This window comes from Leptinotarsa decemlineata, unplaced genomic scaffold (genome assembly GCF_025532065.1).
Source record: "Leptinotarsa decemlineata unplaced genomic scaffold, Ldec_3_MD MMD2_P_RNA_scaffold_11, whole genome shotgun sequence".
Classification (NCBI taxonomy): domain Eukaryota; kingdom Metazoa; phylum Arthropoda; class Insecta; order Coleoptera; family Chrysomelidae; genus Leptinotarsa; species Leptinotarsa decemlineata.
Genome location: NW_027412525.1, coordinates 5,233,837 through 5,246,228, shown reverse-complemented (window position 1 = coordinate 5,246,228; position 12,392 = coordinate 5,233,837). Strand labels below are relative to the sequence as shown.

At 33.2% G+C, this 12,392-nt stretch overlaps 1 protein-coding gene across 1 annotated transcript in view; it reads right to left on the bottom strand.

The window, feature by feature from the left end:
* The window catches only part of LOC111504976 (methyl farnesoate epoxidase), a 44,427-nt gene extending 33,481 nt beyond the window's left edge, over positions 1–10,946 (bottom strand). The window contains exons 1-2 of the mRNA XM_023159708.2: positions 10,654–10,946; positions 6,126–6,377 (exon numbers count right to left, since the gene is read on the bottom strand). Of these exons, the coding sequence (XP_023015476.2) occupies positions 6,126–6,377; positions 10,654–10,741 (340 nt within the window). The 5' untranslated portion in view covers positions 10,742–10,946. The remainder of the gene's footprint in view (positions 1–6,125; positions 6,378–10,653) is intronic.
* Positions 10,947–12,392: the final 1,446 nt, after the last annotated feature.

Below are 12,392 nucleotides of genomic sequence, written 5' to 3'. Positions count from 1 at the left end.
CAAACATTTATATATTCATTGCAGTGGAATGGATTTCCAAAATGACCAAGAAGGCCACTAACATTGAAAGGTAAATAATTATAAAGTTAAATAATATTATCATTTTAGAATAGTGATCTCATCAAGGCTCAACACCTGAAGATATTTTAAAACTTCTCGACTGAAGTTATGAACTACCATGAATTGTGCTGGCTTTGACTTTGTATAAAAAATAAGCGCCAACAACAAATACCTAGATAAATAGCTACAAAAGTATATGGTATTTTTCCAACATTTTTGTCCAATAACAGATGTTTTAAAGATATATACGTTCATATTGTGCATATATAAAAAAACTACTTCATGCCATGATTTTGTAAAATTTATTGATATAATAACCACCTTCAGCTTAAAATAAGTTGTGAAAGAAGTAATGGCCATGACTTCCTGAAAATAAAGGAAATCAAAGGGCCAATTTCTACATTAACGTATTGCTGGATATGTCTTTAGACACTGAGAAGTGAACATAGCAAGTTTCCGTTAGAAGAGGGGATCGACAATAAACAAAACTCATGTCCGGTTCATCCAGAATGTTTCCGTCTTGATATCGATCGCAGAACAGGTAATTACAGTCTTTTGCAATACGGCAAGCAAGCGACTCGATGAAAAGTGTTGCATGATGGAAGGTTGGGTGGTTGGGGATGACTAGGTCGAAAACCTTGTTTTGTGATCTTGTCAAGTGCCAATAATGAGACATGGCAGATCAGTAAATGTCTCTCGTAGAAAAAAACGTTACATACTCTCCCAATGAATTTATTGCTCGACTTTGTGACTCAATGATACTCGATTCTACTATTTCAAGTTAGATCGTAAAAAAACCTTTGAAAGATCGCCGAGTGGAATGTTGCACACGTATGGACAAATATCATAACTTCAAATTGAATCGTTGGTGAAATATCAGCATTTTTCCAATTTCTCATAATTTACTGGACTCTGTATTCAAATTCTAACTTCAAGTAATACTTTTAGTTTTTTAGAGTCACCTATTACGCATCACAGTATATTCAAATCGAGCGCGATAAAAAAAATTATAAACACTAACACCGTTAGATCTGAATTGACCGGTTTCAAGATCCATCAAAGGGCAACGTTTCCTCATTCCCTCCTGACAAGAATATCACCTACCAGTAGCATGAAACGTCCTTGACATAGTCCCCGACCTACATCAAAGTAAATGTCGTTGACCTATATAAATTGTGCCTTGGAGTTTTCTAGTAATTGGTTTCTAGTAAGTCTTAGAGAACATCAATGTATTCAGCATTCTATAATTCCAGTTACATACTTGCCGTATCTATACAGAATTCACTAATAAAAAATGATATCTTGAACGCTGGTCTCAATTTACAAAATGTTTTAAAACACATTATATCACCTCAAGTTGGGTTTAAAACTGAAGTTTCTCGTCATTTACATATACAGGGTGTTTCATAACTACGGTACGAAACTTTAGAAGGTGATTCGTTATAAGAAAAAAGTTTTTATGAACATATGTCCGGAGTTGTTTCGTTTCTGAGATGTACGGTGTTGAGGTTTGACAATAACTGTATTTATAAAATATCATAAAGTTCCTTACACCGATTTGGTTGAAAGTTGCTACAGTTATTTGAAGTAACAAGGCACTTATTTAGCCCGAACTAGATTGCAATTATTGGGTCTAGTGGCGTCTCAGTTGGACCACAGCCAACAATATTGAGAAAAAATGAACTCCACTGACTTTCTCGTAGTTTTTTACTTTTTCAGATTAGGCAACTGAAAAAACAACTTTTCCGTCGTGTGTGTTTTCTTCATATCAAGCTTTGTTTTCGAAAAAAATCACTATCTATGGACGGCATAAAATAAAAACCAAAAGTAAATGATAAACAATTTGGACCTTGAAGTAAATGAGCAAAATGTCCACCTCCTGATAAAATAAACATAATAGCATCCCGTGAAAAATTTGGTTCGCCCGTAAATAAAATAAGTATGAATCAACCACCTGCAAAATATTAATTTCGGGTGAAAATCCCGAGGCTTGGAGGCGCTGATGTGATATGGATAGGGAAGATTTCTTTTTAGAACTATTCATACGATTTTTGTGCTGACTTCCAGCTGCAGTGCAATGTTCCTGGTGCTATTTGAAGGATCTTCTGCCACCGCATCAAGTATAGCTTCTTGTAGTTCAGGCGTTGCTACAGTTTCTGATCTTCCACCACCTGCATTTTTATTAAAACTCCCAGTTTCACATAATCTTGCATGTAGCGTTCTAAATGTTTTTGAACATGGAATTACTCTGTTGAGGTATCTGTTCTGGTGAATTATCTGTGCTTCTGCATTTCCATTAGCTAATCCATAAATTAAATGCATGTCAGCCATTTTAGCGTTAGTAAAATTATCCGTGTTGGAATCACTGCTAATAATCAACAACTATTTTCACTGATATGACAACACTATCACTGTCAGCTTGTCTCCAAAGTAGGTAGGTGTTCATGATATGCAAAGTGGATTCAATTTTTTTTTCTCGAAAACGAAACTTTAGATATGAAGAAAAACCAAGCGACGAGAAAGTTGTATTTTTAGTTGCTTGATAAAAAAAAATAAAAATTACAAGTCAGTGGCGTACTTCTTTCCAATATTATTAGCTGCGGTGCCCACTGAGACTCCATTGGAACTAATAATTCCAATCTAGTTAAGGCCTTATTACTTCAAAGAGCTTTAGCAAATTTCAACCAAATCAGCGTAAGAATATTTATATTTTACAAATCCCCTTTTTTTAAACTTTAACGCTCTGTATCTCAGATACGAAGCAACTCCGAACACATGCTCATAGCAACTTTTTTCCTCAAAAGGACCTAACGAATCATCCCCAGAAGTTTCGTACCGTAGTAAGGAAACGCCTTGTGTACCAGAGTTTCGGAACTCGCTATTAAATATGAATTATATTTTCTTTTGGAATCAGACAAATCATAATGGGATTGACGTTTCAGAAGGAATCGTTGTTCAAATATTTGGATGATATTTTGAGCTGAAAGAACCATTGTAAAAAGGCTTACAGTCGAGCTGAACTTAGTTGCTTATCAGAAACCTCAGGCATCTTCTAGATAGAAAAGATAATTACACTTCACTATTCAAACTGAAAATCGTGTTTATGCTATCGTATTGAATCATGGCGTGGCTTTCTAGTTCGAAGGATCTTTACCTTCCTGAGTAAAATGATCTCAGACGTAGGTAGGTAGTTTCAAAATATGAAATCTTCCAAGAAATATTTCAAGAGGTTAAGTACACTCGTTCAATCTGATCTTTCTATATTCGAAATTATGTGTTCAATGTTTGTGAAAAATATGAATTTTAATTTATTTGAAACATACATAGTTGTGCAAAGTTTTTTTGGCTTCAGAAATCCATAAAAATTCAAGTTCTTTGGTATATATACAAAGAAGTTAATGATTGGACATAACACCTGCGTGACATCCGGTCCAGGAAATTATATAAAAATGAAGTTTATTGAGTGTGTTGATATTAATAAAGAAGTTAATAATTGGGAGCACTCAAAAAATTGACAAAATATAGACACTTGTTTTGGGCTTTTGGCTCATCGTCAGTATGATGCAGCTAAGTGTAAGGATGGGCAACACTTGGTAACCAAAAGAAAGAAATACAAATGCACGGAGCCATCAGCAGAAGCCAGCCGCACATTTATGGTATAGTAATTAAATCTTGCGTTTACAAGAAAATATTAAACTCACTACGGAGGCAGCTATAGCTACCTGCGTGACATCCGGTCCAGGAAATTATATAAATATGAAGTTTATTGAGTGTCTTGATATTAATAAAGAAGTTAATAATTGGAAATACAAATGCACGGAGCAATTTGTATTTACGGGTGTTGACTTTTTTTTTCAAAGGACAAAACACAAGCACATAAGGCGTTCTAAGAGCGGTGGCCGTGCGAAAGTAATTATTCACATTGGATTTGAATCGCTAAAAATTAAAACCATTTGAGAAAAATGTTCTCAGAACACGACCACTTTCGTCGTGGCAGATCTGACTTCATTGGGATCCAAATCTTCAAATGGGTAATCCTTTCTAACAGTTCTTCTCTCGAACGTACGGGTGTTTTGTAATTTTTTCTTCAAACATTCCCCACAGATAAAAATCTAATGGATCAAAACCGGGTGATCTTGCTGGCCAATTCCATGGTCTCAAACTCCTTATCCACCGATCGTCGAAAAGTTTATCCAGTTCTGCGCCCACTTCTCTTGTACAATGTGCAGCAGCTCCGTCTAGTTGGTACCAACATTTTCGATATTCTTCGAGTGGCAGGCTACCGACAAAGCTCTCTACTGTATTCTCCAAAATATTCAGGTAGCTTCTGCATGGTAATAATTCCTCGTATATGGCGTAACACAATTTGTTGTCCATTGCAAAAGACAAAAAACTGAATTTTTCTTGAAGCCTGACTTCTTTTGTGACGCGAGGATTTTCCTAGACCAATAATGACAATTTCTTCTATTGAAAATTCCTTCTCTCGAAAATTTCGATCCATAGTTCCAAATAATTTTATTCAAAAAAATGGATGTTCTTGATGAACGATGAATATGTTATACCCAAATCTTCAGCACTTCCTCACTCAGGAAATGTGTGAAAATATGCTAAGACATTTATCTGGTTGACTTCAGAAGTTACGGGTTCGCGGCAAGTTTCTTGGTCCTTTGAAAGTTGATCCGAATGCAATGAAATTGTTCTGAATTTGTATAATTTACTTGAGGATCATTTGCGGTAGATTCGGATACCTTTCGTTGAACTTTTGACATGTCTTGCTGATAATTTTATCATACTATGCAAAAATAATAAACAAATTCATTAAGGACTTCATTTAAATAGTTTGGTTACATTGTTTTGAAGGTATTTGAATCTTCTGAAGTGACCAAAATGTCAATATTATCAGCAGAATGTCACAACGTTACTGTCAAATAGTAATCATGGCCTGCTTACAAAATACCGAATGGAAATACCATTCTGAAGGGACATTTTCACAATTAAATGCTCATAAGTCCGATACTTGACTGGTTAGGTATACGCATGATATTCATAGAAAGAAATCAAATTATAACAGCTTTATGAATTTGTTGTAATACACAGGGTTTTCCATTTGATGCAATCAACTTTCAGTCACTTTTTCAAGCAAACGAAAAAACTGTATTTTTTACCACCCTGTATTGAAGTAACAGAGATTACGTTGAAGTGTGGGAAGTCTCCAAGTATCGCCTAAATCCAAATCAAATTTCGGTACCATAATATTCCTTAACTTAAAGATATCCTGATTTCTGAAGAAAAAAAACGAAATCATTCATATTTCGAAAACGGTAACAGATAGGTTTAAATCTGTTTGAAATATGTATAGGTATAGGAAAATATCAGGAAACGTTGTCAGTTGATTGTTATAGATTCCAAAAATAATATTATATACACGGTATTCTATTTGGAAAATCGAACTTGCTACTACTTTCTAATGGAAGCGGCAACACCGCATTGTCGAAAATATTTTAGTTGGGTAGAGAATATCCGAATATGCTCTCCAATTAATTTCCAAAGTAATTTAGTGTCTGGTTCACCAGAAACGTCTGATGTGCCATCCACCGTGAATCAGCCTGTATATAGAGGATATAGGTCAGTATTATACTCGAGAAATGCTTACAAATAAAGTGGATGGATAGATTCACAAAAGATAAGACCGATTCACAAATCATGAAAGAATGAAGCAATCAAAAATAACCCAACATTCATTTTTCTCATATAGATTTAGTATCAGAATACATTTCAGTTTTGGACTTCAACTTTTGGTTGTTATTTTATATTCCATCCAATAAAGACCGTTATTATTATTTTCGTTCCATTGGCAAAGGTTTGAAAGAATGACAAATTTTACTTCCATATACCGCACAATTGAATTTGAGTCTCAATTTATCAACACCATCCATATATTTTTCAAAAAGTCGAGTTACTATTTCAATAAATCCTATATTTTTTTTCATAATAACTACTAATTGTCCTCTCCAGTTGAAGTAAGTAATCAAGAACAATAAGAAAATAAAATAATCTCAACTCACCTAACCGTTTGCCAAATGTTCTCATCCTGAAGAAAAATCCGTCTGGTCGTCCGTCAAAGTCTTCTCTCTCGAATACTTCTTGTATAGCCAACGGTCCACAAACACCAACTACCAAATTTCGTCCCAATTTCAAACCGACGACGTCACCATATTTTTGAAATAATTCCATCCATACCAAATGGTGATATCCAAGTACTTTCAGTCGCTTTCGATAAATCAAGAAGTTCCCAACTATCGGAATGAAGGTTGGACCTGTTCGATTGAAATGAAGATTTTTATCAGATTTATGATGACAAAAATGTAGATTCTCTTCTGTGAATTTGTTTCCCAATTGAAACAAAATGTACTGTCCACAGACCTAATTAACATCTCGGTCAATTCTATCACATATAATTGTTGTATCGTCAATATAATTTTAAAACGCCATGTAATCAATTTTGAAAGGAGTTATCCAAATGACAATATGTAAAATTTCATTATTAAATATCAAGAGAAGTGATCCCTGTAGTACCAAAAACTTGTATCATATTTTACTTCCCTAACGACATTGCTCTGAATGAACCTTAAGAAAAATATATTCCTACCTGATATTTTTCAGTAATTTTGAGACAACGAACAAAACCCTTCAAAAATATTTATATCATTCGAAGAAGTTTTTTGAAGATACAAAATGGAAAAAAGGGTTTGTCAGTTGTTTATACCTAATCTCTTCTTAAAGTAAACCTTTTTCAATAAACGCTATTGCTGCTATGGTTGGTAGTAGAATAGCAGAAAATCAATAACGAGTTGAAAACTAATTTTTGTCGAAATCCTAGATTGCACCTTGAAATTGAAATATATTTTTGTAAGCATATGAAATATTACGTTTTGTAATATTGAATTGAATTGAAACTGAAACCGTTCCAGGGAAAAAAGTATTATCTTGAGGTTATGTTGGGGAGGCAAAAAACCGAGAGCTAAAATCTAATATTTTTCCTTTTTTTTTAAAAAAAACCGTTTAACTTGTTAATGAAACATCGATAAAAATAAAAACAACAATAAAAATTAATTGGCGCTCCAGGGCGACTTCATTGATTCCAGTGGCGCATTTGCTTTTTCAGCTGCAGGAAACCCGTAAAAACCTGCAGCACCACATCATCTGAAGATCTTGATCTGCCAATGCCCTCTCTCTCACAAAACAAAATGTAGAGTGTCTCCAGAGGCTCCAATAGATTCAATACATCGCCAGAACACTTCGTAACACGACTATCGTCAAACTTAAACCAGTCCGTTTCGTCTTCGACCAAGGCGTAATAATGACTAAATTCAACGCCAGAACCACAGTGAACAATAACTGCATGAATATTATAATATAATATTTTTCCTGTATAATACACAATTGTTTTCTGTGACGGAAAAAACGACGATTTAAATTTCTACCTTTACTAATGTATATATATATATATATATATATATATATATATATATATATATATATATATATATATATATACATATATATATATATATAGAAACAGAAGTTAATATCAGACATAGCACTCATGAAAGTGGCAAACCATAGACACGTGTTTCGGGCTTTTGGCCCATCATCAGTATGGTGCAGCCAAGTGTAAGGATGGGCAACACGAGATCTATCAACTGAAACCACAAATGTGCGGTTGGCTCCTGTTGGTGGCTCCGTGCATTTGTATTTCTATCTTTTGGTAACCAAGTGTTGCCCATCCTTACACTTGGCTGCACCATACTAACGAAACTGCAGTAACCAGCGTTACTGCAGTTTCGTCCTACAAGGATATTTTCAAAGGAATACAATAAACGGAAATAATACACCCTTATACACCTATTATATAACTACAGTAGGTAATAACAGACAGTCCTTAATGACTTTATTACCTGAATAACTTTAACATATTTTGTTAAAAGAACAGAGAAAATGGCAGGATTTTTCAGAAAAAACTATGTGAAAGTGGTATTCAGGCTACATGCCAGGTTATCTGATTTCATTTTTACGAGTAATGCCGAAGAAATCTGGAGTTTATAAGATGCAGAGTCCGGACTGTGATAGTGTTTATATTGGATAAGTGTTTATGTTGTTAAAGACCGTCGTTATCACCTATTTTCAAACTATTGTAATAGTTTGAAAATTTTCATATAGGACGAAACTGCAGTAACGTAAATTTCAAGTGGTATAAAAATATAGGAAGTTTCAATTCTCATTTTTTCATCAAGGTTGATGACGTTGGAGGAGAAATGATTTCATGAGTGGGATTCACTAACCAACCAATTAATTGGCGAATACTGAGGAAAACGAAACTTTCTCAAACCAAAATTCTTGAATATTTCGTGCACTAAATGCTCTATTTCATCGTAAAGAGCTTCCAGAGATGTACAGTTAAGACCGAAAAATTTGTTTTTTATCTGTATCTGGTTCTATTGAATCGATTGATCATTCTATTTTTTTGGATTTTCAAATATTCACATGCATTTTCATCCCATGTCTTGATGATAACTTCACTTTCGAATCATTTTAAATTGTGATGTCAATTATTTGCCAAAATGTCTAGGTATTTCTATAATACTGAGACATAATTAGTGGAATTTCTAGTTTGAAGTCGGAATTTAGAGATTGAATTTGAAATTTCGTGTTTGAACCCGTAATTTTGGATCTAATAACAAAAGAGAAAAATACTCATTCAATTACACTTTACTTTTACTGTTGAAAATTTGTAAAAATATTTTGTACCCTAAAATAGTTTGAGTTAGAATCAAGGGAACTAAGTTATGGTGTGAAGCGCTTCTTCTTGACTCCGAAGATTCAGAGTGAAATTGAATGTAACCAAATTTCTTCGAAATTTTCTGTATTATTATAGTTATGAAGAAAATGTGTGTTTTTGATAGGACTCAAGAAGCTGAACAAGTTCTGTTTCATAACTTTTTTTACATTCTCAGTCGTTTTTCGACAAAAATTGTTAATTTGAGATTACGACAAATTGGATTTTTCTGTTTTCGCCCATTACTAAAGAAACATAGATATGAAAAAACTTGGGAACATTTCCACAGACCCCGTTTGAACAGACAAAATGGGTCACATGAATATTTTTGATATTTCCCAGAGATAGTGAAACTTTAGTGATTTTTCCGGAATTGGTCATCATTCCTGAACTATCATAGATAACCATAAAACATCTCATTGAAAATTTTGTTGTAGAACTAGTAGAGAGGAAATGAAATCAATCATCATTTATTTTTAAAATACTTCTGAAGCTGTTTTACACATTTTGGTAAAACCCCTTGCCGTTCTGAGATTTTCGTCGATTTTATTATTAAAAAATTTCTGTGCCAAATTTCAAATCGATATCTCATTTCGTTCAAAATATTGAATGTTTTCTCAAATCTGATACCCACAGATAGACGGGAGGATGACAGAATTTTTGAAAAGAAAAATGTTCCCGAGAAAAATATTTCGTTAGATCTATCCGCTTCAAAGACCGTATAGAATACTACTCCAATTAGAAAATGTTTCATTGTTTCATTATCCAGATACTTTGTTGAAATATTTTCAAACAAATATTTTAGAAGACTTCATAAAGATGTGTGTAATTGAAAGTTTTTGGTAACCCAGCTTACTTTTCGACTGCCTTTTCACACCAATATCCTTTCAAAAATTATCAGGCACTTGGAAAAAAAAATTCGTTGTTGAAATCCAAGTCAATATTGTAAACTGAGATGAGTTTTCGAACCCTTGTCAAAAATTTCTTTCAGAATCAACACGAATTATAAAAGTTTACAATATTTTTTTCAGATTTCATTTCGAACATGAGCCAAATAATTTTAATCCCCCATCAATTTATTACCCTGTATATTTAAAATGAACGTAGGATATGGGCATATTTACTCAATAATTTCATCATTCTTCATTTCATTACTTCAGTATTGAACTTTTGGATAAAAGTATGAATACACCCGTTACTTGATACAAATTTTGGTAACACTATTCATAATTTTTTTTAAGGCGCGTTACACACGGTAGCATACAAACACTGTTTTTCAGGTTTTCTGTACAAAGTGGGAGAAGTAGAAAGCAGTATGCTAAGAAGAAAAAATAACAGAACAATATTTCAATATCAAAAACAATTTAAATACGCTGAACAAGTTTTCTCCATGTATAAGTTTTCAAAATACTTCGTGTGGAAAACATTTTCACATTTTTTATATATTGTATATTATTGTATGATGGTAAGTTTGAAAGTTTTCCTAATGGAGATGGAGAAGTAGAAGGCTACAAAGTGTTTTTCCCAAAAAACGACTCCCTCCTGAAAATGCATCCTATCAATTTCAAATTTCAATATTATGGTGTCTGCAGTATTTTGTACCGGGAAAAATAAAAACAAAACAATATCCAGAAACAATATGCTGAACAACTTTGCTGCATGTATAATTTTTCAAAATACTCAGACTGATACTAAAATAATTCATTCGAAAAATCCTCATTTTAATTAAACAAAACGTGAATATAAAATTTTCTCACCGGGCGGATACTTGCTGGGTCGTTTCATTTTGTTCAAAATTAAAAACATTATCAAAGTCACTACCAAACAACACAGTGAGAAAATCATCTCTGGGTGGATGCCTTCTCACCGATCAACAAACAAGAACTGTTTGCCTCTGCAGGACGATGGGTCCTATTTAAGAACTCGGTGTGGGGATACCGTCAGTTTACGCTCCAACTCAAAAAGACGTTTTTCTTTGACCCCGTGGCCCCACTTCTAACAAAAGTAAAAAATATACTCAGTAACACATGAGAGATTTTCAAGATAAGTCCTTAAAAATAGTTTCGTCTAGGAAATAGCTACTCATGTAAATTTATTCCGGAATGAAAAAATATGTTTGTACTGTCTATCTAATTGCTTCGTTTGAAAGTTTTAAGTGAATGATGGCGTGGGTATGTTTTGTTTTGAAGTAATACATACGAAAAAAATGAGAAGTGACGTTTCTTGGAAAATGTTTCGAAACCACCCGAGCTTCTTTTGTTTTCATTTTGAAAATAATCATAATCAGAGTGGTCTGTAAATTGAGAAAAAAAGCCTTTTGAAAGGATTAGTTTTCTGGAAAAAAAAACGTTAAGGTTTTCTTATTTTCTTTTCTGAAAACTAATTTCTCCTTAATTTTTTTCTCAAACGAAATTCATATGACTGAAATTGAATTTATTTTCGTAATACCATACTGTTGTTTTAATTTAACGGTATTCAGATGACAATTGAAAAGTTAATGTTAACAGCCTCCGTCTGTTAAGATTTTTTAACGGCCGGCGGCCGTTTCAAAATTTTCATATTCTTTTTGATATTGCTGTTGAGTTATTTTCGGCAGTAAATCAACATTCGTTGCACATGGTTCTCCCAATATCTCTGAAGAAATTTGATTTTGTTCCTCAATTTCTTCAATTTCATCTGTGGTCGTTGTTAAAGCGAACTCGCGTACACACAAAACTGACGTTGTTTATAATGTTGTGATATTGTATTGTTAAGCTTGTGCAAAAAATGTGTGACATTTGAATCAGTGCACTTTTGCCAACGTAACACAAGTAGATTAATTCATTCAGCATAAAAATTGGGTATTCGGGATTCGATATAGGGGAAGGAAATCTCTGTTTAAGTTTACTTGGGTATTCAAACAATGATCATTATTGAACTAAAGAACTTTCCAATAATGATCATTGTTTGAATACCCAAGTGAACTTAAACAGAGATTTCCTTCCCCTTCATAAAAGGATTATGAATTATTAATTAATCACATTTTAGTAATACAATTTATTCAATATTTTTCCTCTACATAATCAATCAAATCCCGAATGGATCACTCCTCAAGTTGGTACCATTATTTTAACATGACACTTGACACATTCTGTCTCAAGTTGCCCTTCTTCATATGATACTTTGACTGAACCACATGGCCTCAATCCAAAAAATATATTTTCTTGGTTATAAGCCTATTTTGTTTTATGTAAGTCAAATATTACAAATGTGCAATGTACTTAATTTGATACTTCCTGTTGCCTGACAAGTAAGTAATCTTAAACAATTTTTCAAAATTTCTTAACTTTAAAAAAATTTTACAACTTCAATTTTCACTAAACTTCCTTTTCAATTAAATCACTTACTTTCAGGTGAGCACTGATGATGACGAAAGTCGAAAGCGCTTTGCAAGAATTTTAAAATTATACACTTTAATACAAAAAACCTCTTCGATTCATTATTTCATATATACAAG